Source organism: Micrasema longulum, unplaced genomic scaffold, assembly GCF_059751315.1.
Source record: "Micrasema longulum isolate JH-2025_06_02 unplaced genomic scaffold, ASM5975131v1 h1tg000824l, whole genome shotgun sequence".
Lineage (NCBI taxonomy): Eukaryota > Metazoa > Arthropoda > Insecta > Trichoptera > Brachycentridae > Micrasema > Micrasema longulum.
The window spans coordinates 204,716-229,271 of NW_028278016.1; the positions used below are offsets into that span (position 1 = coordinate 204,716).

Consider the following 24,556-nt stretch of genomic DNA (forward strand, 5'->3'; position numbering starts at 1 on the left):
CGTATCATTCAGTGTATTGTCTTAAAGGGCTGAGTCATTTATTTTAACAAGAAACGTATGTCCACCGAAGAAGGTATAAACTTTGGTTAGAAAAACATATTTTGTATGTTCAAATGTTAGTCGACAAATGAAAGCAAATTGAATGTGATTTTTCTATAATTTATTTGCATATTTATATAATAATATTTTATTATTACAAATAGATTCTACAAAAATTCTCACAAAATGATAGTAAAAAATATATCATATCAAAATATTAGTTCAATATTTTTTTATAATAATTATTGGCAGCCGGTATTCACCGAGAGAAATCAATCGGTTGTCGGTTTGACGCTGAAAGGAAATGCATTCATCAAAAAGTAGCTTTGTTTCTTCAGAAAGAAATTATGATTGATCACATGATATTACGTATATGTACGTGTAAATTTCACATCAGTGTTGACTGAGCCCTTCAAGAAATTAAAAAAATAATAATTAAATATCATACATCTATCTATTTATACATATTAAAGACTGAACTTTAAATTAACTGAATGTGAAAACAGTGGATGGAAAACAAAAACATCAAATGGAGAATTACGTAATGTGGAGTGAAAGTATTTGGTCAGCGTTGGACGAATTATTGAAACAAGAGTAAATACGTATTCAGGGGGGGGGGGATTTATAGAATTATCCCACTACTACTGAAGATGAGGTTCCAGCTCAGAATAGGGACTAATCCAATAATACTTTATATAGTCGAACTAACAATCTAACGTCTCATCTCCACATCGTACCTGTCTGAAACTGAAATGCACCGGAAGCAATAACCGATGCGCAGTGATAATGCAGTACATGGAAAGGAAAGCTTCACAAAGCATTTCGTGACATGCCCCAACTTTTTCTCAACACAAATACTTCTTGAAACCACCGAGACCGTGGGAAGTATACACAAATTTACTACATAATAATAATAATAATAAAACTTACAATTTTCAAATAGCGCGACTTTATCGCTTCGCTTATCCTTAAAATATACAATATTTTCAATTGAGGGTTCTTTGTGAAAAATGATTAATCTCGTATGTCCCCAACCCACGCTGTCCCTAATATTATGTCTCAGTTAAACCTGAAATTAATTAAGGTAAAAAATACATAAATTACTACTTAAATAAAGAAAAGGTTCAGTTTTCTGCGGGTCGGGATGCTACTCTACTCCGGGACCTGAACTAGATGGGGGACTCGCTCGCCCTAAAGTCATATTCATCTATCACCTACGAATTGCTTTATTTATTATACAATGTCAATAAATATCATCGAAAACACTTCTAAACTCCTCCGTTATTACAACGTAAAATAAGGTGAGCGATACAAATTACATTTTGTTAAAAAACTTCCTCGGAAAGTGACGATTATCGGGCGTTAGAAAACATTTGCGAATCACGCGGCTAGACAAACACTTTGGCCAGGGCGTCAGCGCCCGCGCTGGCGATATACGGCCGAGTCGGGTGGAAGGCCACGTCCAGGATACTCTCGTCGAATTTGCGGCGGTGAGCCGTGATCTCCTGCACGCAGGTCTTATTGTCCAGGTTCCACAGGCGGATGGAGCAGTCGTGGCTGCCCGACAACAGGAAGAGCCCGTTGGGGTCCACGGCCAGACTGGTCACGGCCTCCAGGTGAGCCACCATGGAGTGCGCCAGCTGGCCGCTGTCGTTGTCCCAGAAGCGGATGTGGCGGTCCTCATGTGCTGTGATGGTGAGCGGGAACAGCGGGTGCGACACGACGCGCGCCGTACCGCGGCCTTCGCCTTCCAGCCGCATGAGCGGCTTGCCCGTCTCCAGGTCGAAGATAACGGTGTGCGCTGACTCGAAGGAGGCTACGGCACGCGTGCCATCGGCCGCAAAGTCCACGCAGGTGGGCGTGCCATCCGCCTCGGAGCGCAGCGTGGATAGCAGCGGTGAGGCTGCGCCCGGCGCCCACAGCCGCACGGAGCCATCGGCAGCGGCAGACAGCAGGCGCTGACGGCAGTGCGCCAGCGACCACACGGCGTCCGTGTGGCCCGCCAGCGAAGGGCCGCTCACCTGTGGCTCGTACGCGTCATACGGGTCGATAATGGCCGAGGGCATGTTCCAGGTGCGCAACGTGCCGTCCAGCCCCCCCGACCAGAACTGCTGCCCCCCGGAGCCCATAGCTAGACAGAGCACAGGCCCCTTGTGACCGCGGAAAGTGTACATCGGTTCCACGTCTAAACTGGCAGACTTTTTGGCAGGAACTGTTTTGTACAAATTCCACAGTTTGAGTGTGTGATCTTCCGATGCAGTTATCAAAATTGGTTCTAAAGGATGGAAGGAGAGTGCCCGTACCTAAAAAATATTATGTATTAATATTAACAGCGAGGTTAAAATAATTAGGAAATAATATATTTTTTAAAAAGTAAAAAAATATCTTACTCCATCGAAATGTGAGCGAAGAGTGTACTTGGCATTCCATGTTTTGCGAAAGGAAACTTTGGCCTGCACGAGGTTGTATGGATCTGCTTCGTTTGTGATGGAAAGTTGCGCTAGTTCTCCCAGAGCGAGGGACTCTTCCTCCCCCTCACGTCCACTCCCTAAAACATACATTTACATATGCACTCTACATGCTTCAAACTATGCAACTAGAGAAATTATTAATGCTAGGTATATAAGTTCATCTCCTCACTAAGAAATGTAAACACGGAAAATGTACAAGTGCCAATGTAATACCTCCTTCTTTCCACATGATTCCTTTATTATCTTGTCTAACTGAGTTCTCTTCGTCATCTAGGGTCAGAAGATTCAGTTCATTAAATACTTCCTCTGCTTCTGCATCCACCTCATCTGATGACAAAATAAATACACAATGATAATGGATATACATAACTGTAATAAGTTACTCCTAGATGGCAAAACCAAATGTGGTTTGTATATTTATTTAAGAAAACAGTTGAAGGAAATCCAGAGAAGGGCAATTAAGATTTCTCTAAGGAACAAATCAGCAGTTTCTCTAAGGAACAAATCATATTGTCGGTGGTACTGCAATACCGCATAACTATCAATTAAAATTTTGGCAGGGGATCCTAAAAAGCGTTCTGTTGATTAATGAATCAGTAATAACTTATGGTTTTAATCAACCAAAAATACCGCTGGAGTATCAGAAAACCTATCCTTGTTTGGGGTAAAAATAGCAATAATCAAAAACTAACGGCTCTTAGTCCATAAAACAGGTTATGCGTTATTGCACACTGACGATATGACGACTGCTTAGGAGTTCGGTTTGAGTACAGTGGAAGAGTGGAGGGAACCTGGTGACTTGATTGACACTTGGTTAATGCGTTAAAAAACACGCAATCGCATTGCACAGTGCATTAGATGTACACTAGTGATAAAACGGATAGTGGTTTAGCTGGATACCGAATATCCAGCGAGGCCCTAAGCCGGGTATCGAATTTCTCTCAAAGTTAAAAACAAAACTTTTAATGGGCATAAAATAAAAAGGTGTTAAAATTTTTTCAATGATCACTTATCGATCAAAGAGTTGCATATCAATATGTTTGATAAGTTTATTAATTAAATAAGATTCTCCCATTACGGTTTATTTTTTTAGGCAAATATAATTTAATATTTTTTTTTTATTGGCAAGTTAAATTCTTTTTCTAGAGTGCGTACTGAACACTGACTGTTTTTACGCAAAAAAAAATGAATTTTTTCAAACAATGAATGAGTATTATTTACTTCCTTTTTCCCAAACACGGTCGATATCAATAAATCAATTTAGTGATTTCATGAAATTTTTGCAGTTTAATTAATATTAGTTATCTCTGGATATTGAAGCTACTATACCAGTGTTCATGATTAGGTAAATAAATATTTTTTGGCGATCGGAATAATGTGGAGATTAATGCCACAATTTTTTTTTTTTTAAACTTTAAGTACAAAGAATAAGTAAGTTGGCGGAGTTATTGCTAAAAGCAATATCTTCCAGCCAACCAAAAAACAGACTGGTCAAAAAAAGAGTTGGTCAAAATTTTTTACTAAAAACGAAAATACATTTCAAAAGATACATGAAAAAAAAAACCCAATTAATTCTAAAAAACAGCTGTTCTTTAACGGGAAGATAAGGCTTGCACATATTAAAGGATGAGAAATGTGGAATTAGATAATGAGTTTGGAAGGAGAAGGGGGAACCAATGATCAAGCAATGAAAAAATTATATGATGTCGAATTTCACATATAAATGACAATTAAATAAATAGTGGATTGCTCACCGGGGTTATGTATAATGGTGTGCAGTTTATTATCCATCTCTTCAAGGTCGTCCACCTCCATCTCCTGACCGGTGAGGAAGTCGAAGTTGGCGAGCACTGCCGCCTCTCCATCCAGCAGTGCCGGCTCCTTAGAGGCTCCACCCCCTGCGCAGCCCTTCTTCACTGAACTCGGGGGCCGTCGCACTGAACAACACAATATTGTCGGTATTAGTACAATTAGGGATCAATTTCTATTGATATATGTATTAAGTAAATTACAAACTATAACATCTTAATTCATACATACATACATAATTATAAAGTCAGTAAAATTAGGTATATAACGTGGGGTAATTACAACAACTACGTAACTTGAAAATCAGCAATTTTGTTTTGACATATCCGTTTACCTCTCTATATCTACTGAGTAATAAGTACAAGCTAGGTGTGTAGGAAAGTCCAAAAACAATTCAAAGATCCAGAAAAAGTAAACAAAAATGTCACATAACACCCTTTAAAGATTGTTATATTTTACAAATAATAATGAACAAAACACAAGTAAAAATAAAGGTAATAATTAAAGTGAAATCAATCTTCACCGATTTTGACAAACAAGCTATGTATTTTGTTGATTGACAAGAATGGTTTTTGCACATATTTATGGTTATGGTACGAGACGCACCTTCAATGATCAGTAATCGGAGTTGTGAGGAATACCTCGCCTTTGGGAAGCAGAAAGCTAATGCCTCAAGGAAGTGCATTTGTGAAACATAAGCACATTGCGTAAGGCACTGAGTACTATAATGAGGAAGTTTAGCCCTATGGGAAATTGGATATAAAAAATGAATTCTTACGTGCGGTAAAAATAAGAGCATTCAATAGTCAGAAGATGTTTCTTGAAAATGTATAAAAAAAAAAAAAAAGATTTTAATAAAAATTAACTACTTCGCATGACGTCACTAGTTCTTCTAAATTAATTAATGATAAGACAGACCAATCAGCAGAACTCATCGAGAAGAAAAGTAAGAGAACTTGAGACGTCACACGCTAAGTAATTTCAAAAATATAAAGCTTATAATTTTTTTTGGCTTAGTTTAATATTAATAGTCTATTAATAAATAAATAAAAACACTGAACTTCCTCATTGGGACCTTTTTACTTTGACACTCGATGACAGATGATTGCCAGTTGATAGTTTTAAACCTCCACCACTTGCCATCTGTGGTGCAGAAAGTGGGCTATGCATATTCATGGTGCACTGGCGATTCGGCGTGCATTTACGGTGCAATTTAAAATTTAGAAAAAAACTAGGTTAGTTTAAAACAAAATATTATAATATAAGGTACCTATTTGACATCAAATGAGTTTTTAAATGTACAAATCGTTAACCTAACTATTTTAACAGCTGTAAAAACACATCTGCTCTGTATTGACTATTGTATTACATCAATTAAAGAAGAAAACAACCAAAATAATTTGAATGTATGTATTATTTACAAAATCTTTTATTCTTTAAATAATATAAGTGCATTCTTTCGCTGTTCTATAGACAATACATAATGTAAGTACAATATTGTCAACAAATTGAAAAATTCACAAAAAAGTAATTAGGCAAAAATATTTGTCCACCCTGTGGTCTAATGGTCAGCAGCGCATTTGCCTACCAAGCAGATCTCGAGTTCGATTCCCAACATGGTTGACACGAAATACTTATTTAAACAGGTGTTTGTACACTAAAATATTTCATTATCCCTGGACTGGCACCTGAAGCAAAATACTGGTCATCTTACCTTCATGTAACAACAAATATCAAGATACGATGCGGTTAGTTTATCAATGCAGTGCCATATGAACCATTAGGTGCAGATAGGGAAGTGAAAATGATGATGAAAATGCAATTTGAACTTTATAAGACTGTGCCATAGATTTAGGATCGATCAAAACAATGTTTTAGAATTCAACATTATTTTGTATGAAAATAAAATGTCCAAACAGAGGCAATATGAAATCAGAAAAAATATTAAACTTCTAAATAATGCATAAATCTTTCTAATACAAACAATACCTTGAAAATAATTCTTCAATGTGAAAATATTCATAAATACTAGGTGTGTTCAGAAAATAACGGGAATTTTCGTTTTTTTTTTTAAATATATTTATTTTTCGTCTACATTAATGTTGTCGCCTTCAAAATAGTGCCAGCGCTTCTTTCAATCCTCGAAACACTTCTTAAACTCGATCTTTGGGATAGCCTGTAGCTCGTTCAGCGATGCGGTTTTAATGTCATATATGCTTGTAAAACGACGGCCCTTAAAGGTTCTCTTTATTTTTGGAAATTGGAAAGTCACACGGAGCCATGTCTGGCGAATATGGAGGCTGGGGCATCATTACAACGAGTACCTGAACAACTTTCATCCGCCGCTTTGTTTGCTCAAAATTCAACAATTTTGGAACAAATTTTTCTGCCACGCGTTTCATACCCAAAATATTTGAAAAAATTTCATGGCATGACCCAATCGATATGCCAACATCATCAGCGACTTCTCTGATTGTCATTCGGCGATTGTTCATATCCATTTCATTAACTTTTTCCACGTTTTCATCAGTTGTTGATGTGCGGGGGCGTCCGGGCCGTTCATCGTCTTAAACGTCTTCACGGCCATCTTGGAAACGCTTATACCACTAGTAAACTCTTGTTTTACTCATATCAGACTCACCATAGGCCTTTGTTAACAATTCACACACTTTATTTCATTTTTTACACAAAATTTGATACAAATTCTTTGATTATTTTTTTTTAACAAACGATAATTGCTGGGCATGTCTAACTTTAGCGGCTGCCACAGACAAAGTAAACAATGAATACAGCTAAAAATTTTAGCATTCTTCAGGGGCATGTATACCAACATAATTAAAAATTTAAAAATTTGACAATCGGACTCTCCAAACCCGCAAAATTTAAATATTCCCATTATTTTCTGAACACACTTGTATATGTCATTTTCAATTATGTTAAATATTTTTGTGCAATAATAGCAATATATAAAGGTGATATATTGTTTATGAGGGCTTATGCTAAACATTCATCCTTCCCTTGCACATAATGGTGCATAGGGCATCTAATCATGACACTTTGCCTACCAGTCTAGGTGCTATGTTGAAAAAGCACGATTAAATATTATTTGAATATTTTATGTCAAAATTGTTGGAAATTGAACCAAACACGTTATGAAAATGATTCATGTTAATAATAAACTCAAATATGCAAAAGCACAATTTTACATGAGATTTAAAGAATGCTTTTTATTTTTTTATGCTTAAACTAAATATATTCATAAATAAATAGAAAAATATTTACATAATTACAATTAGAGATACCGTCAAAGGGGGTGAAGGGTTATTGTAGGAAATAATGCTAATCTTAATTTTTATAAACTCGACAGTGAATGGGTGGATAATTCTACCTACTTATTATTTCACATGGCATCTAATGAACGTTGATGATTAATTTATTTTAAAATATATGTTCCCAACACTTATTAGAAAGATTATAATAACTTTTTAATGTTTTAACAAACAAAAAAAGCGAAATATGATTTGATGAGAAAAACTATTGAGATGAGCCAAGAAAACGGTGAATAAAAGATAAAATCATATGGCAATGGATCGACCAACACATAGAGTAATTTAAAAAAATTACCAAATAAAAATGGTACTAAAACTAGGCAAAATAACCCGGTTTGACGGTAAGGCTCTTTGCAGATAAAATTTTTGACAATGAGCCCTCGATATGTGGTTAAAATGTAAAAAGGGTTAAGCACCTGTACCTTGAGTATCCTGGCTTCGTTTTTCCATTTCGTTTCCATTGATATTGGTGTTGACATTATCATCCTGGTCTGCATTATTGTTCATTCCTAACAGAGCTCTCACTCTGTTGGAGCGAACATCTAGGATAGTCTCCGTGTATCCGACTTCCTGAAAACAACAATATGACAATATTGACATGGACATTGATTTGTATTTTTACTCAGTCAGGAATCAATCCAGACTTGATGCACGGTAGCCTAAAACTTACTATGACTAATGCTTTATTATGTAATTTGTATATTTATGTGTGTCAAAATATTTATAAATATATCTATGTATTGATTTTTAGTATACAAAAGTCCCGACTTAACATGGAATTTTCTAGCAAGTCAGGACATGAAAATTTTTAATTGTCCAATAATGTAATTATGTGTAAATAAATAAAAACAGGTTTTACGAATAGCCAAATTTTATTTTTGTTTTTTAAATCGTACTTGCATACTATAAAACGAAGACAAAAAAGCAACTTGTCAAACTTTAAACTCCTCTCCTGAAAAATTTGCAACTCTGTAATTAGCATGTTTGTCTTCTAGACCGCACCGCGTAGCCAGCCTAAATAAACAACCTAAGCTAAAATCGGTAGATTCTGGAATATAAATCGGTAAATTTGTTATCAGCTAGAACACTTTCACAAAAATTAATTAAAATGTTAATTGTGACGAGCCACACTACCAAAAACTGTTATTTAAAAAACAGGTTCATTTTTGTTTTCATGGGGGGGGGGGGAGACCATCGATGTGTAAAATAAGAGCTTAAATCGCATGTCGCGATGAAACGACACTATCAGTCGATGGCAAATGTTCAAGCATCACAGAGAAGAAATATTGAAGTCTATGCATTCAGTCCTCTAAAATGTTCTCCATTTCTGTTGTAATTTGTTAATCTTAATAGTTCCCTAGGGGGTGAAATACAGTCTTTTGTCTACAAACATTTGGCCAAAATACTGTAGTACAATGAATTATTTAATAAATAATAATAATAATTGAATAACAATAATTTAAATAATAATAATCCATATTTGCTCCCTAAGTGGAGCTAAGGTATTCCCAAATGAGGAAGTTCGGTGCTAGGAGAAAATGGGATATAAAAAATGTTTTCTTATGCGCGCGGTAAAAAATTTGAGCATTAAATTGTACAGTAAAGTTTCTTGAAAATGTATGAAAAAATTAATAAAAACAAACTACTTCGAACGACATTACCAAACGAACGTCTTCCGAAGATTTCCGGTTTACGGAAAGCCAATTCACATATCAGCAGAACTCACCAAAGAGAACTTGCGACGTAACATGCAAAGTAATTTCAAAATTATAAAAAATCCCAGCGCTGATAATACAACACATATTTAAAAAAAATATAATTTAGGCTAGTTTTTTAGTCTTATTAACAAATAAAAAAAAACCACTGAACTTCCTCATTGCCCCTGGGCTTTTTTCTCATATGTATCCTCCCAAGTCATGTATGCACACATCCTATAGTTTAGACATGAAATGCCGACGAACATTCAGCAGTGAACATCCGCAACAAGAGAATGTGATGCTATGTAAAGAAGGCAAACATGATTAAAGCTTTGAAAAGACATTCGCAATATGGTCTAGCCAACCAAATCGCCGCGAATATTTTGACACAATTTTATAAATAAATTTTAAGATAAAAGTCAAACGCACCTCAAAGTACTGCCTAATAAGCTGTCGCCCCTGTCTCCAGGTGACGCCGGGTGGGGGCTCGGGGCCCTCGGGGTCAGGTGGTGAGGGGGGGCGTGCGTCCCCGGGAGGAGGGGGCTCCACGCCGTACTTGAGCTTGTGATACTTGGCCCGTTCCTGCTTGAGCGCATACTCCAGCATCTTGATCCTTCGTACCAGGTCATTTTTCAGATTTTCTAGACCCTTGTGCTCGCCTTGAAGAAATGCTATGCGGGCCTAAAAAAGAATTGAAACGAAATATTAATTATTTTTCAATAATACTTATAACTATGTATAATTTTAATTTGATTTTTAAAAGTGAATTGAGTTAATTTAATAGGTACACAGTTGAATATATATTTTTTTCTTATAATGTTTATTCATAATTACATTATTAATAATGTATTTTTGTCATTTTCCTACCAGAAGAAATTTACAAATGGGGTGCATTGTTGTGCCCTAATTATTAGTATGTTAATTTTTTAGAACATTGATATTAACATTTGAAAAGCACTCATTAGGTAAATAAATAAAGTAGAAAAATAGATGAATTTTAAAAACATCAATATTTTATTACTACACAGGAACTAAATACATGTGTTTCCATAGAAGTGTTGCATTCTTAAGATCAGAGGAGGTTCAACCCCTGCTCTAACACAATTTGAATCGTAATTTCTAATTCTTAAATGTGCAAAAAGCTAGGAATGCATATGGCAATCCACCCAGTAGTAGCAGTTTTTTATGACTAATAGGCAATATTTTTTACAAATATATTTTGATTAATTTGGATCTTAAAATAAACATTTTGAATATATGAAAAACTAAATATCATAGATTTGTGTCTTATGATTGTATAAATTAATAGGAGAGGTGAATATAATAAGTAAATAATAAAATATGGTTCAATGTGTAAAAAATATTAACTCCGAATAAACTATTTTTAATAATTTGTGTTGACATTTGGTCATTTTTATAAAAAATAAATGACTGTATTACACATTTCTGTATATAAAGCGTTGAAATTCACATTTCTTTCCTAGTGGGGTATACATTTTAATAATAATAATAATAATGTTTGGATAATTTATATAGCACCATTTTTGTGAAAATCACCTCAAGGGAGCTGTACAATAAATAAATATCCCAACACGTCTTGCAGCTACAGAGCGCATGGACGGTTGGGATTCTAGTTCCTCGTCTCCAATTATGATATATATGAGCTAGATAACAGAACGTCTTACAGCTACAGAGCGCATGGACAATAAGAAATCTAGCCCCTATTTACATTTTTATTTTTAAAATTTTTATTTGACTATGAAGTTTAGAGTTTAAGTGATATTTCAAAAACGAAATAAAAATCAAATTTATAAAATTGAAAGTTAGATAACAACAAGTCTTACAGCTACTGAGCGCATGGACGGTTGAATTTTATATCAAATACATATTTTCTACGTCTTTTCTATTTCTAATTATTATTTAAAAATATATATTTCGAAAGGAGTCAAACAGGGATGTGTAATGTCACCATGGTTGTTCAACATATACATCGATAGCTGTATGAAAGAACTGAAAGATTTAAGAATGGGAGCAAAAATGAGTGGTACAACTGTTAACTGTCTTCTGTATGCGGATGATGCCGTGCTTCTTGCTAGCAGCAAAGAAGACCTTCAATTCTTGGTAACAAAAGTCTACGATGTATGCAAGAAAAGCGATTTGCTTTTGAATGTTGATAAATCGAAAGTGATGGTTTTTAAAAGGGATGAAAATATAACTAAATGTGAGATCAGCATTAACGGAGATATTCTGAATCAGGTAGAAGAATTTGTGCACCTGTGAAGTATGTTTACTAGGGACGGAAAGGCCAAGAAAGATATTGAAAGGAGGGTGAGTGCCGGGAACAGGGTGAACGGTGCACTAAAATCTACTTTGGCAAACAAATGTTTATCGCAGGAGGCTAAACTAGCAGTTCACAACGGAGTTCTAGTTCCAACTCTAATGTATGGGAGCGAAGTATGGAATTAGAAAAATGATGATGAAAGTAGGTTGAATGCTGTTGAAATGCGATCCCTCAGGCGAATGTGTGGTAAAACGATGTATGATAGGTGCACAAATGTCGAGATCCGTGAAGTGTGTAAGGCTGAGACATGCATTATTGACAGAATCAAGAAAGGGGTGTTGCGTTGGTTTGGACATGTAGAGCGAATGGACAGCGAAAGAACGGCTAAAAGGATCTACGATGCAAATGTTGATGGATGCAGAAAACGAGGAAGACCGAGAAAGACATGGCACGATAAAGTCCATCAAATACTTGAAGATGGACATGTCAAAAGTAGGAATAATCAACGTGCGTGCATCAGAAGATGTATGAATGTAGAGGAAGCGAGGTCTGTATGCCAAGATAGTGTTATGGCGTTCTATCCTCTCTGCCTACCCCTACGGAGAAACAGCGTGATGGTTTGTTTGTTTAATTTTTATGTTAACTATGAGTAAACGATACATTAAAATAAAAGTTGTGGACGCTGGATTATTTAACCCCGCTAAAAAGCTCCGTTTACAGTTTTGCAGGAATTCAAGTAGGTGATGAAACTGTAAACGTAAAATTATAAAACAAAAAACAGTATTTTTATTAAAACAGAAATTTGGACAAAAAATATAGACAATTAGGGACTTAAATATCCCGCCAAACTATAAATACCACCTCAAACATCAAATAATATTTCATTAACTAAATATGTAAAACAAAATTAAAATTAAGTGCCTATGCATGTATATTGTTAACATATGCTATAAATGTTACTTCCGCGGTGAGCTGTTTGGACTCTATTAAAGGGGATAACTACCCATCTCGTACACATTTTTAACATGTGGATCTCTATCTACTGAAAAATTGATATGGCGTAGATGCTTAAAAAAAATTTATTTGTGTAAAATTTATTAATTTTAACAATGGTTTGTATCAATAAAGAATCAGCAATAGAATATATTGTTTTGCAGAGTAAATAATTATATTTTTATATTGCTGATAAAGCGGATTACTGTTAAATTACCAAGATAAGATAAATAAACTAAAATGGCACATTTAAACCGGATTTATAAAGCTTTTTAAATAATTGAAGAAGGATAATAGAATTCCCTATTTCACTGCACTTATTTTAAGAATTTTGAAAATAACTACAACAAAAATGCTAATGCAAATAAATAAGTTTATGAATACATTAGAAGTTCATTCTGTTGGTGGGTGCATATTGGTAGCTATGTAATGCCATTCTTAATTTTTTTTTTTTATTTAAACTTTATTATGAATATAATATCTATATAAGATATCAAATACGTTTCTGAAAATATTTCAGTGTTGGTTCGGTTCATTTTATGCAAATTTATGTAAAAATTAAAATAGAAATCACACAGTTGGTAATTACTTGAAATACATTCAAAACTAAAAAGATACAACGCGATGTGCTATTTAATTAAAAAAAATAACACGTTGTTTACGAATAATAAAATAAAAAAAAGATAAACACAATGGAAGTCACATTGTTTGCAAAATACGAGAAGCCCTATAACACATTCCTCCGTAAAAACAAGAACGCGCAATCAATATACTGAGAAAAATATTATCCAAACATTTCTAATATTATTTTTGACATAACGTTTACGTCAAAAGCTACGTACCTGAAACTCCGCTCTTTCGACTTCCCATTGGGACCTCTCCAGTTCGAATCGTGCCCATTCATGCTGTATAAAATGCAAAATTCCTGGAATTGAATATTCAGGCGCTTGACTGGGTTCCTCTGTCTGTTTATCACTTATTGTACCGCCAATTTGAGGGCCTAATTGTCCCCCATTTTGGTGTGAAACCGAGCTATCATCCATGGTTGTCGGGATTTTCATGACATGGCCACCATTACCAAACTTGTCACTTATTACCGTAGAATCAGCGAAATTTAGATAATATTGATTACACGCTTCCATAAACTCATAGTTCTAATAAATAATAAACGCTTTTCACTTTCCGAAGGTAAAAGTCCTAGCTGCAATACAAATTATTACACATTTGATAAAAACGGCAGAGCAACTGGCCAACCCCAACCTCTACAAAAAATTGGTATTTTAGGAATTCCTTTGTTGGCTAAACTGACCATTTCAATAAAACTTGCAGTGCTGCCAATAATAATTCTTAGGACAGTAATTTTACACGTTGAACAAAATAGTAAATCCCGGTAAGAACTAAGATCTGAAAAAATCGTAACTGTTCAACCAATGGTTGCAGCACAGATGTTATATCTGAATTTTGATTGGTTCATGTTAACAAATGGCGAACATGCATATTATTTTAATCTACAAGTAAGAACGAATTCTCTGCAGCTGATGAATCATAAACATAGTTACAATACTGAAAATTGATGTTCTAAGTTCTTACTTTTGCATTTTCTTGAAATGATCAGTGGCGTGCCATAAGTGAATAAAAAACCAGAAAGCTAAAAGGAGTTTTGTAATGGGGTTATCCTAATAATAATAAATATGTATTTACTTTTGCGTAAGTAGATATTCGTACAAAACGCAAGCCTGAAATTTTTTTTAATGACAAAATTGAAAAAGGGGATTTACAATAATTTGGGTTTGTGGAATGAACGAACGGCAAAATAAAAGCTAAAAATATGAATACTATGGAAATGTTAATGGATGCAGAAAACGTGAAAGACCATAAAACTATTGCCATGTTCAAATTCAATGCAAAATAATATTGTGGTATGAGAGCGGTTACAACCTGGCTAGACATAATCTACTTACCATGAATGTGGATAAAACCAAATATATCACGTTCAGTATAAGTAACAGTTCATCACTCGAATGCCACCTTAATCTGGAAATAAAATCTGATTGTTCCTGCCACCTTTTAAAACCAATGGACTATATTAAATATCTGGGAATAATTATTGTCAAATATCTACGGTGGGAGGCATAGGTCCGATCACTGGTTTCCAGATTAAGAAAGCTGTGTTATGTATTCTGCTTGCTCGGGAACATCCTTGACATTCACACTTTCAGAACTGTGTATTTTGCTCTTTTACAGTCAGTAGCTACCTCTATGATATAGTGGGCTGAAAAGGTTGCACGGCATATATGGTGAACCCCCTAAAATTTACGAAAACAATATTTTTCGAGTGATATTTTGATGTCCCTAAAATTTTCCATCTGAGGCATTGTTTCAATTTATGAAGGTACTGATGGATTTTAGACTTTTTTTAAAAGTCATTGACACATTTTTGATCATGCGGTTACAAGAGGAGATCCCAGCAAAATGTTCATACGAGGATATTTTGTAATTTAAATTATTTATGTAAAAAAATGTAAAAATAAAATATTAATCTGAAATAGTTATAAATTAAATTTTTCACTAAATAATTCACTACCCAAGTAATTACAGTAGGATCATGAATGTTATAGAGTTTTAAGGGGCCACTAAGTCTAAACATTAAATAGGTACCTTCAATATAATTCCATCAAAATTGCCAATAAATTGCAAGAAATAACCGCAACTAAACGGAATAACAATATTTGAGTTTGTCCAAATGTTTGTAGACAAAAGACTGGATTTCACCCCCTCGAGAGTCATTATAAGATTAACAAATTACAACAGGGATGGAGAATACCTTCAATAAGGGAATATGGAAGTCTTGGCGTTTACAAGGCTTATGACCTGTCATTGGTTGGTTTAAGTGGCCACTCAAATATTGTAATAAAACCAACTGGTCCAAGAGGAAGTTTAAAAATTGGAAAATTGTTTTCAGGCCTAGTATGTGAAATAATTCAGTGAGATGAATCTCTTCTCAACAATAAAGGTTTCAGCTCTTAAAATTCAATAAAATCAAAAGATGAAGGAATTTAAGAAATAAGGATGTTCAAACATAGGCGAAATGGTGAATGTTACACACTGTGTAAAGTGGCCACTTAAACCAGCCAATGACAGATCATAAGCTCCGTAAATGCCTAGACTTCCATATTCCCTTATTTAAGGTATTCTCCATCCCAGTTGTGATTTGTTAAACGGAATAATTTGAACTTATCTTTATTTTTGTAATATGATGGAAAAATTAATTTCATCGTCAGAAATTTATACATTATTACATTATTTTTTATTATACATTATTTTTTTTGCACCACAACAGGCCAGGAGGTCTAATTACAGTGGTGAATTACATCACAGAGTACCCAGGCTTGAGGAAAATCACATTTTAATTTTTGTGTTCTCACCGGGAATCGAACCCGGAACCTTCCGTGCGTGAGTCAAGCGTCTTGACCACTACACCACGGAGGCCGCCTGTTATCTATCAAGATTGTGTGGGAGAACAATTTTATAGATCTCAGTCGAGTTGAGGTAGTAGAGGTAGCGTGCCTGTTTAAAAGCAGCGTAGGAACTGGGAATCAAATCTTTATGCTTTGGAATAAACAAATTAATATTACCTTTGCTATTAAATAATAATCTATGCATATGACAGCTGTCAAAATTAGGTCAACATTTCGTGCGTCGATTATATTGTATGTTGCGTTGCCGTTTGTGACGTGTAAAATTTAAAATATATCATTTTTTAATAATATAATAAATGGAAAGCCCAACGTTAAACGAATAATTTATTTGTTCAACTAACGTATTAACTTCCTAAACTTATTAATCCAACATTATTCTAGAGTTTCACATATAAACATATTGAATACAAATGGATATCCAAGATTTCGACTCCCCGTTACGAGGTGTGTCGACGAGTCCTGTGAAACGCATAACGCCCGCTGTTCCAGTACCCGATTGGCATAATTCTTCACCGGGAAGACCGATACCATCTCCAGTAAGGCTTTTTAAAAATCGTTTCTCTGAATATTCTACCGAATGAATGCCATGTTTGTTAATAGATTACCTTTTTGCTTTAGGTGATTGCACGTGTCGCTACTCCTTCTCCATTGGCCAAAGAAAGATCATCCCGACAGTCGTGCATTCAACCCACTTCGTCGTTTTCACCTGATCCAAATGTTCTCCGGTCGAGTGTTATCAGTTGTGCCGCCACAGCCAATCCTGAAAGTGTGGAAACTGATTTGAAGCTTAGTGAAATTTCGAAAACTGTCCTTAGTACTTTTGATAACTCTAGTAGGGTTAGTGATAGTTGTAGTAATATTGTTGAGCGCTTTCCTCAGACTCCATCACACAGTAGGATAAGTGGGGACGTTGCATTCACACCGACTCACAGTGCCTTTACTCCTTCCCGCGGGGCTCAGAACCCGCACATCTCTCTCGTGGCACAGACACCTATAGCCAGTGGCCCGGATCAAGCAAAAAATAGTATAAAACTACAGTGAGTTACTTAAGTATAAATTTTCTATATTTCATGAGTGTGATCTTTGACCCAACTTATTGACTTTTCTTTTGTGAATTTTGTAGTATTTAACTTTTTACTTTTTCAACCCATTTCTGTGAGTATTTTTTACCATTTTCAAGTAAGTGCCTCCTACATGCCATTATATGTGTCATTGAGGGATATTAAAAACACATTTAAATCTTAAAATATATGCTATAATCGCCCGGTATACCAAATATTAGTTCAAAATTATATCATGTTAACTTACAGATGTTTATAAAATCGGACTTAAGTAAATTTAACTTTAAATTTGGACAGGAATTTTTAGTGGGAATTCCGTGCTGAAATAGATGCATAGCTAAATATATAATTAATATAACACTTTGTTCTTGGACCATTTAAGTTTATCTTAAAGTACTACTAGTTTCGGAAAGCACAAATCCTTCCATCTTCAGGTGTTATTATTAAGTTTTTGATAACACCTGTAGATAGAAGGATCTGTGCTTACCGAAGCTAGTAGTGCTTTCAAATAAACTCAAGTGGTCTTAGAATAAATTGTCAATTAATAAATGCGTTTGAAGTGTCTAGAGTAGATTATTGTAATGGTATCTACGTAGGTATCAGGCGCGTTCGCATAGCTTTTAAATAATGCTTCATCGAAGCTAGGGCATTCCTTTTTAAAATATTAAAACTAAGTACAGTAGTTAAAACATTAAAGAAAATGTTCTTAGCTTCTAACTGTATTTTAATAATTTCCGAAGATTTAAATAAAAACTTTTTCTGTTTTAGGAATTGCGTATCAACCGTGAATCTGTGCTGTGAGTTGAAATTACTAGATATATACTGCCGCACTAGATTTTCAGAATACAATCCTTCTAGATTTCATGGAGTTGTTATGAGAATTTTAGAACCCAGAGCAACGGCTCTAGTCTTTAGGTAAATATTTACACACCTTTTTAAAATACATACTACATTTGAATAAATGCATGCTTTCAAATTTAAAACACTTTTGTAAAATAATAAATAAACCCATAAAGTATTCTTCTTATTCTTAGTGGTGGGGGTCAGTGCTATGCAAGCTCCTGACGTCACTGCGACCTGTGAAGATCTATTGTGACGGGTCCCCGTGAATAGTACTGGCCCTCCAAGCCCAGGTCTATAAAGAGCCTGGCTACTGTGTGTAAGACGAGAGTTTACATTTTGCTAAATTTTCCCCTCGAAGCCCAGATCCGTAAAGTATCAGGCTATTAGGTAGGGGGCGAGCTCTTTAACATCCTAAGGTTTAATCAGTGGTCCCCCGAGCATGAGGCTCCTTTTATGATGTAAAGCATCACATTCACATAGAATGCTCACAGCTCTCAAGGACAAAAACTATTTTTAAGAAAGTAAAACACGAGTGATACTTTAATCCACAAATTTGGAATATCCAGTGACCGGTTTCATCGCTTTCGCGACATCTTCGAGACTGGTCTCGAAGTCCAGTCTCGAAGATGTCGCGAAAGCGATGAAACCGGTCACTGGATATTCCAAATTTGTGGATTAAAGTATCACTCGTGTTTTATTTATATAATAAATTACAATGAACTTCCATCAAGAATTTTCACTTACAAACTTAAATGTTTAAGAAAGTAGTTAAGAACTAGATTTTCCTTAGTGAGAGGAATTTGAGTAGGAAAGGCCTTGATGATTTTACGAATGTTTGAGTTTGCTGTTTACCATATTGATGTGCCATATATTTATATGTATTTAAAAAATTAATATGTTTCTGATCCTATATTTGTGGTGATATACTCATGCGTCTGTGTTAACTAATTGCTAGTCCCATCTCAACACAGGACTTTTAGTCCCATGAAGTTGGGACTTATGTCTCAAATGATGTACAGTAATCTTATGTATGTAAATAAATAAATAAATGTGCATAGGTGTTTCCCATCTGCACTGCAGAACCTACATCTAGAAGTTTCGGAAGGGTTCATTCTAGCAAGGTGTTTGTTTAATCTGCAGTGCCCTGGGCGGGCTATAGTGATAACCCTCACTTGATTTCGGCTGAGCTTTATTAGGTCAAAAGCAAAACTTTGCGAGTACCCTTTAATTATGGACTTTCCTTAAAATAAATTAAAAACGATAAACATTTTGAATAAAATAATAACATGTAATTATATATAAGCAGTTTCATAATATACATTTATTAATATAAAGTTTTAAAAAAATGATTTGCAGGTCAGGAAAGTTGGTGTGCACAGGTGCTAAAAATGAGCATGATTCTTTACTGGCCGCTCGAAAGTTTTCAAGAATTATCCAAAAGTTGGGCTACCCAGTTAGTATTTCTTTTTTTAAAAATGAGTAACTCGCTAAGCCTCTATTTTAGAGACTTGTCAGTAGGTGGGAAACAGAGAATATTGAAGAAAGGTATGAAAAATTCACCACAACACCCTCTTTTTCTCTCTAATCTTTTTTTTAAATACATTTTTCATTTATTTATTTCTTAAGTAAGCTTATATTACCATTTGTATATAAACTAAAATTTACACTTACTTTAATTACATATTTATTCAAAAATAAAAATTACAATGAACTTCCATTCAGAATTTCCACTCACAAACTTGAATGTTTTAAATTACATATGTATTTATATCATTTTACAGTAAACATAACATTTTTTTTAGATTCATCCAATTTTTTTTCATTTTTCATACATTTTTAAAACTTTGTACATAATGCAATTTTGGGATTGTGTTTTTTTCTTGGCCGTCTCATTCTATCCTTTTGGATTTTTCTCTTGCAACTGGCGGCAATCGAACTCGCGATGCTAGTTTTACAGGTTTACCAATTGTGCCACAGTGCCTGTCATTTTATACAAAATGATTTTAAAAATTACCCCAACATCGTTTATTAAATAATTAGTTCTTTCAGCAAGTAGCAAGGAAAATTAGCAACAAATAGTCTCTAGAATGTATGAAGTATGCCTGAAGAGCAAATTGGTGATGAACAAAAGTAAGAAAAAAATTATGGTATTTGAATGTGTCAACCGAAATCAGATTAGCAGTGCACACCGGAGTTTTAGTTCTGACACTTATGTATGGGAAGTGAAACATGGAACTGGCAGGATGAAAGCAGAGTGAACGCGGTCAAAATGCTATTTCTTAGATGAATGCGTGGGAAATTAATGTATGACAGCGTTACAAATAATAAAATCAGGCGAGAGTGCAAATCTGAGACGGGTATAATTGATAAGATTAAGAAAGGGTCACTGAGATGGTTCGGTCATATAGAATGAATGGATGACAAAAAAACAGTTAAACAGATATATATGGCGAGAATGAATGGTAACGTAGGACGAAGACGACCAAGGAAGACGTGGCAACTGAAACCAAAATTTGAAGTCTGGTCATCTCAAAAGCAGACACAATCGAAAGGCATGTTGACAAGATGTATGAATGTGGAAGAAGCTAGGAATGTATGTCAGGATAGATGTGTGTGGCAATCAAGTTATTAGTTCCTTGATAAAGTAGCAGGGGGTATTCTGAAACTGGTAAACAAAGTTATTTTATAATTTTTTAATTAATACATCTAATTTAAAATTGATACAACTTTCGGTCAAAGAGGATTGGCCTACTACTCGGTTAAAGTGTACAATCTACTTCCATTGTCCATAAGTACTATTAGTAAGTACTCACAATATAAAATTGCTATTAAGAAATGGATAGTGAAGGTGGGTTGCGCACGGATTGATGAGTGTATCAAGCCAAATAGGTCAAAATTTGTTTCCCAATTATGAAATTTGGTCTACAAGTCTATATAAATTTATTATGTTTTTTTATGATTATTTTAGTTTATATTGCTTATTGTGTTTATGATAATAATTAGGTTAAGTAGATTAAATACGTTTTTATTTTCTTATTATGTTAAATAACTAATTTAAGGCATGTTACATTATATTTATTGTAAAATGTTTCCCCCGGCAAGGTACACCCCAGTGAGGGAACATTATTCTGTATAAAAAAATTAAAACAAAATTGTAAAAGTATAATTAAATGAAAATAAATCAACAATTATTATGGTTTTTTCAGGTTCAATTCACAGAGTTTAAGATACAAAACTTTGTGGCAACAGCAGACCTAAGGTTCCCCGTAAGATTAGAAGCTCTGCAGCAAGCACATGGACAGTTCACATCGTATGAACCAGAATTGTTTCCCGGACTTGTTTATAGACTCGTTCGCCCAAGGATTGTTCTTCTTATATTTGTAAATGGGAAAATAGTTTTTACAGGTACTAAAAATAATAAAAATATTATGTATCTAATACAAAAAATATGACATTTAATCAGTGCACTAACATTTAATGCTATAAAATTGATATCTTTATAAGAAAATAAGACTGTTTAATGAAATCGATTGAAAAATCTACTATGAGCTGTTGATATAATGAATTATATCATAATGTTTTTGATTTCAGGGGGAAAATCCAGAAATGATATTGTGGAATCACTAAATATAATTTACCCCATATTAAGAAGCTTCAAGAAAAATTAAGTAACTAGTTTGTCAAAAAATAATAAAATTCTATGTATAAGTGTACATAAATTATTATAATACTAATTTGATTTATATTTTTACTGACAATTTTCAATGGATTTTTTTATGTACGATAGAGTCCCGTTTATTCGAACTCCAGTCATCCGGATTGCCAAATATTCAAATCTTTTTTAAAATATAAAGGTAATATGTTTAAAATTTCAATTTAATTGTGCAATTAACTTTGCTGGACAGATATTGAGTTTTTCTTGGGGGAATTGCATTTTAATTATAATAATAAAAATAAGTATATAGTTTTATTCCACTTTTATTTATAAATTTTTACCAGTGACCGGGTTTCGTCGTGACCGACATTAACGTTACATAATTAACACCAGTTTTTATTATATACATTCAAACAAAACTTATATTCTTATAATTGTTATTACCTTATAAATTCTTTTATTTCCACAATTATATAAAATCATGATTTACAACCCCTGCTTGTTGTATATAACATAGAAATTTGTTTAGTCTCCCACCAGTCTGACGATGTCGGTCACGACAAAACCTGGTCACTGGTAAAAATTTATAAATAAAAGTGGAATAAAACTATATACGTATTTTACTATATTATAATTTGCTGGACATGTTTAAGTATGTTTTTTATGTGATTCCAATTCACGGTATTATTTCAAAAGCAATAAAATCTGGCTCTCATTAATCTGGATAGTTAGAGTTTAACTGTGATTGAAAAATACTAGGATTACTTTAATCTTCAAATAATTCAAAGAAGAATTTCCCAACGAACTGCAGACAGTATTATCTGTTAACCTTTCCTTACTTTTTCCATTCATCTTCTTACTGTGGTTGGGCTATATACTTTTACTAGTTTATTTATTTAATGCAAGAATTTTTAAAATCCAGTTAACAACCAATCAGCATTGTGCATGCTTGCCAGTCTGATGATGCTCGTAGAAAGTATTTTCCACGTATTTCATTTGAAAATTGTATCTACTTACAATTTATATCCATTTTTCTTACTGGAATATTTATTATACGAATAAAAAATAATGTAAATATAATATAAATTTCAATGTACAAATAAAATTATAATAATTGAATAATATTTAGTTTTTGTGAAGCATATACCAGCATGTCCCACAATATTAAGGCGTTTTCTTCCTGCCTGACATTTTAAGATAATATAACGAGAAATACCAAAAAGAAAAAATGAAAATATATTGATATTTATTAACTAGGTATTTTTAAAAAGTTTTGTCACAGCACAGGGGTCGAGTAATTAAAAAGGTTATGCACTGTCATGAGTCCATAATGGAGACATAAAAACCTTAATAAATTTATCATCAAATTACAATTTTGTAGATATAACAAAATTGTAATTTTTTTCTAGTAAAATCTCCCTGTTATATAATCTAAATAACAAAAACTTTACAAACTTCAACTTCAAAAACATTGACAAATGATCTAAAATGAAAAAGTTCCAAAATGGAGAAGCAAATTGCGTAATTTTTGTCATATAGCAAATATCGACGACGGACTTGATTGATGACAGTAAACAATTTGTGAACATAACTGAAGTTATGAACGTGAGGATTTTGTTATTTAAAAAAATATTGGTAATAAGTGTATGATTATTATTTTAAACCGGGTTTTGGTCCCGTGATTAGTGTTGTGGACTCACGAATTACTGGTTTAATGCTGTAAGGTTCTAACCCTGATCTACCACCACTTGATCCCTATTTTAAAAAAGTGAGTTATTTACAACTCATTGTAATGTTTGGGTAAATCTGCTAATTAATACTAAAATGTCAATGACGTCACTGTTCTGTAAAATGATAAAACAAATAACAGGAAAAATATTTTTGAATTAGGCGCCATTGCTATTTAGTTATTTATTACCTGCTTTCATATTTTTCTGCATTGTAAAAAAATAAACATTTGTCTATGGAATTTTCTCTACATATTTCAATATGACATAAAATCTGACCTCGCGAGTGACAGTTGTTCGACCATAACAAAAATACATTTTCAATATTTTATGAGAAGTTTAAATCCAACATAGAACCGGTATAAGTAAATTATCAATATGTAGGATTCTCGTAGTTGAAGTGTTGTGGTTGGGTTAAATTCTGGAGTTAAGGAGGCAGCGTGTATTGATAAGGATTCACTTCCTAGGAAACAAACGAAATAATTTTCATTTTAATTCCATTGTAATTACCAGTAATCAAATCTTGGTGCTTTTAAAAGTGAAGTTATGCTCTTAAGTAACGTTAATATTAAGATTATGATGATTTGTTTAAAGTGATTTCAATTTTGAACTGTGAATATGTCTGCTAATTTGAGTGCAGCTAATCAAATAAAATTATTTTGGGACCATTTTTTCTACGCTGAGACTGGGACATATGAGGTAAATATTTTGTTACGATAATCCCGGAGTAGTAGCACAAATAAATAAATAAATAAATAACTATGAGACTAAAATGTTTTTTTTCATTTAATTTCATTTTTTTTGCACCATAACAGGCCAGGAGGCCCAATTACAGTGGTGAATTACACTACAGAACAACCAGGCTTGAGAAAAATCACATTTTAATTTTTGTGTTCTCACCGGGAATCGAACCCGGAACCTTCCGTGCGTGAGTCAAGCGTCTTGACCACTACACCACGGAGGCCGCCTGAAATCTGCAAAGTAGAATTACTATTTGTCTTGCTTTTTTTTATCTCTCTCTTTGTTGTGTAAATGGGCATTCAATTCACCAATTTATTGTATTTTGCTTTAAACGTTTTGAAGGTTTAGTATTTTTACAAAATATAAAGAAGACATGACTAGATAATAAGAACAGTATTTATGAAAGTATTTTTTATACCAGTACAGATTAA

General features: G+C 33.8%; 3 protein-coding genes across 7 annotated transcripts in view; 2 read left to right on the top strand and 1 right to left on the bottom strand.

Annotated features, from left to right (window-relative positions):
- Positions 1-1,022: 1,022 nt before the first annotated feature.
- Positions 1,023-13,916, bottom strand: Cka (Connector of kinase to AP-1). 2 transcript variants are annotated; one of them, XM_088230859.1, is made up of 7 exons: positions 13,462-13,916; positions 9,775-10,026; positions 8,071-8,218; positions 4,265-4,447; positions 2,724-2,837; positions 2,430-2,587; positions 1,023-2,342 (listed from the first exon to the last, which is right to left on the bottom strand). In XM_088230859.1, exons 1-7 carry the CDS (start codon positions 13,759-13,761, stop codon positions 1,428-1,430), a joined length of 2,070 nt encoding a protein of 689 aa, XP_088086985.1. In that variant the 5' UTR covers positions 13,762-13,916; the 3' UTR covers positions 1,023-1,427. The 2 variants fall into 2 exon arrangements, with proteins under 2 accessions (XP_088086985.1, XP_088086984.1); XM_088230858.1 differs by having other exon boundaries at positions 8,065-8,218.
- Positions 13,917-16,362: 2,446 nt separating this feature from the next.
- On the top strand, positions 16,363-21,807 carry LOC148278803 (TBP-related factor-like). 2 transcript variants are annotated; one of them, XM_088230867.1, is made up of 6 exons: positions 16,363-16,634; positions 16,717-17,135; positions 17,928-18,074; positions 19,359-19,455; positions 21,209-21,407; positions 21,594-21,807. In XM_088230867.1, the coding sequence occupies exons 1-6, from the start codon at positions 16,509-16,511 to the stop codon at positions 21,668-21,670; spliced, it is 1,065 nt and encodes a 354-aa protein (XP_088086993.1). In that variant the 5' UTR covers positions 16,363-16,508; the 3' UTR covers positions 21,671-21,807. The 2 variants fall into 2 exon arrangements, 1 of the variants encoding a protein (XP_088086993.1); XR_015823059.1 differs by lacking the exon at positions 21,594-21,807 and having other exon boundaries at positions 19,359-19,547; positions 21,209-21,336.
- A 1,836-nt stretch (positions 21,808-23,643) lies between these two features.
- Positions 23,644-24,556, top strand: part of mv (lysosomal-trafficking regulator mauve) — a 64,939-nt gene continuing 64,026 nt past the window's right edge. For all 3 annotated transcript variants that reach the window (XM_088230852.1, XM_088230853.1, XM_088230854.1), the window contains exon 1: positions 23,644-24,083. In XM_088230852.1, the coding sequence (XP_088086978.1) occupies positions 24,003-24,083 (81 nt within the window). In that variant the 5' untranslated portion in view covers positions 23,644-24,002. The remainder of the gene's footprint in view (positions 24,084-24,556) is intronic.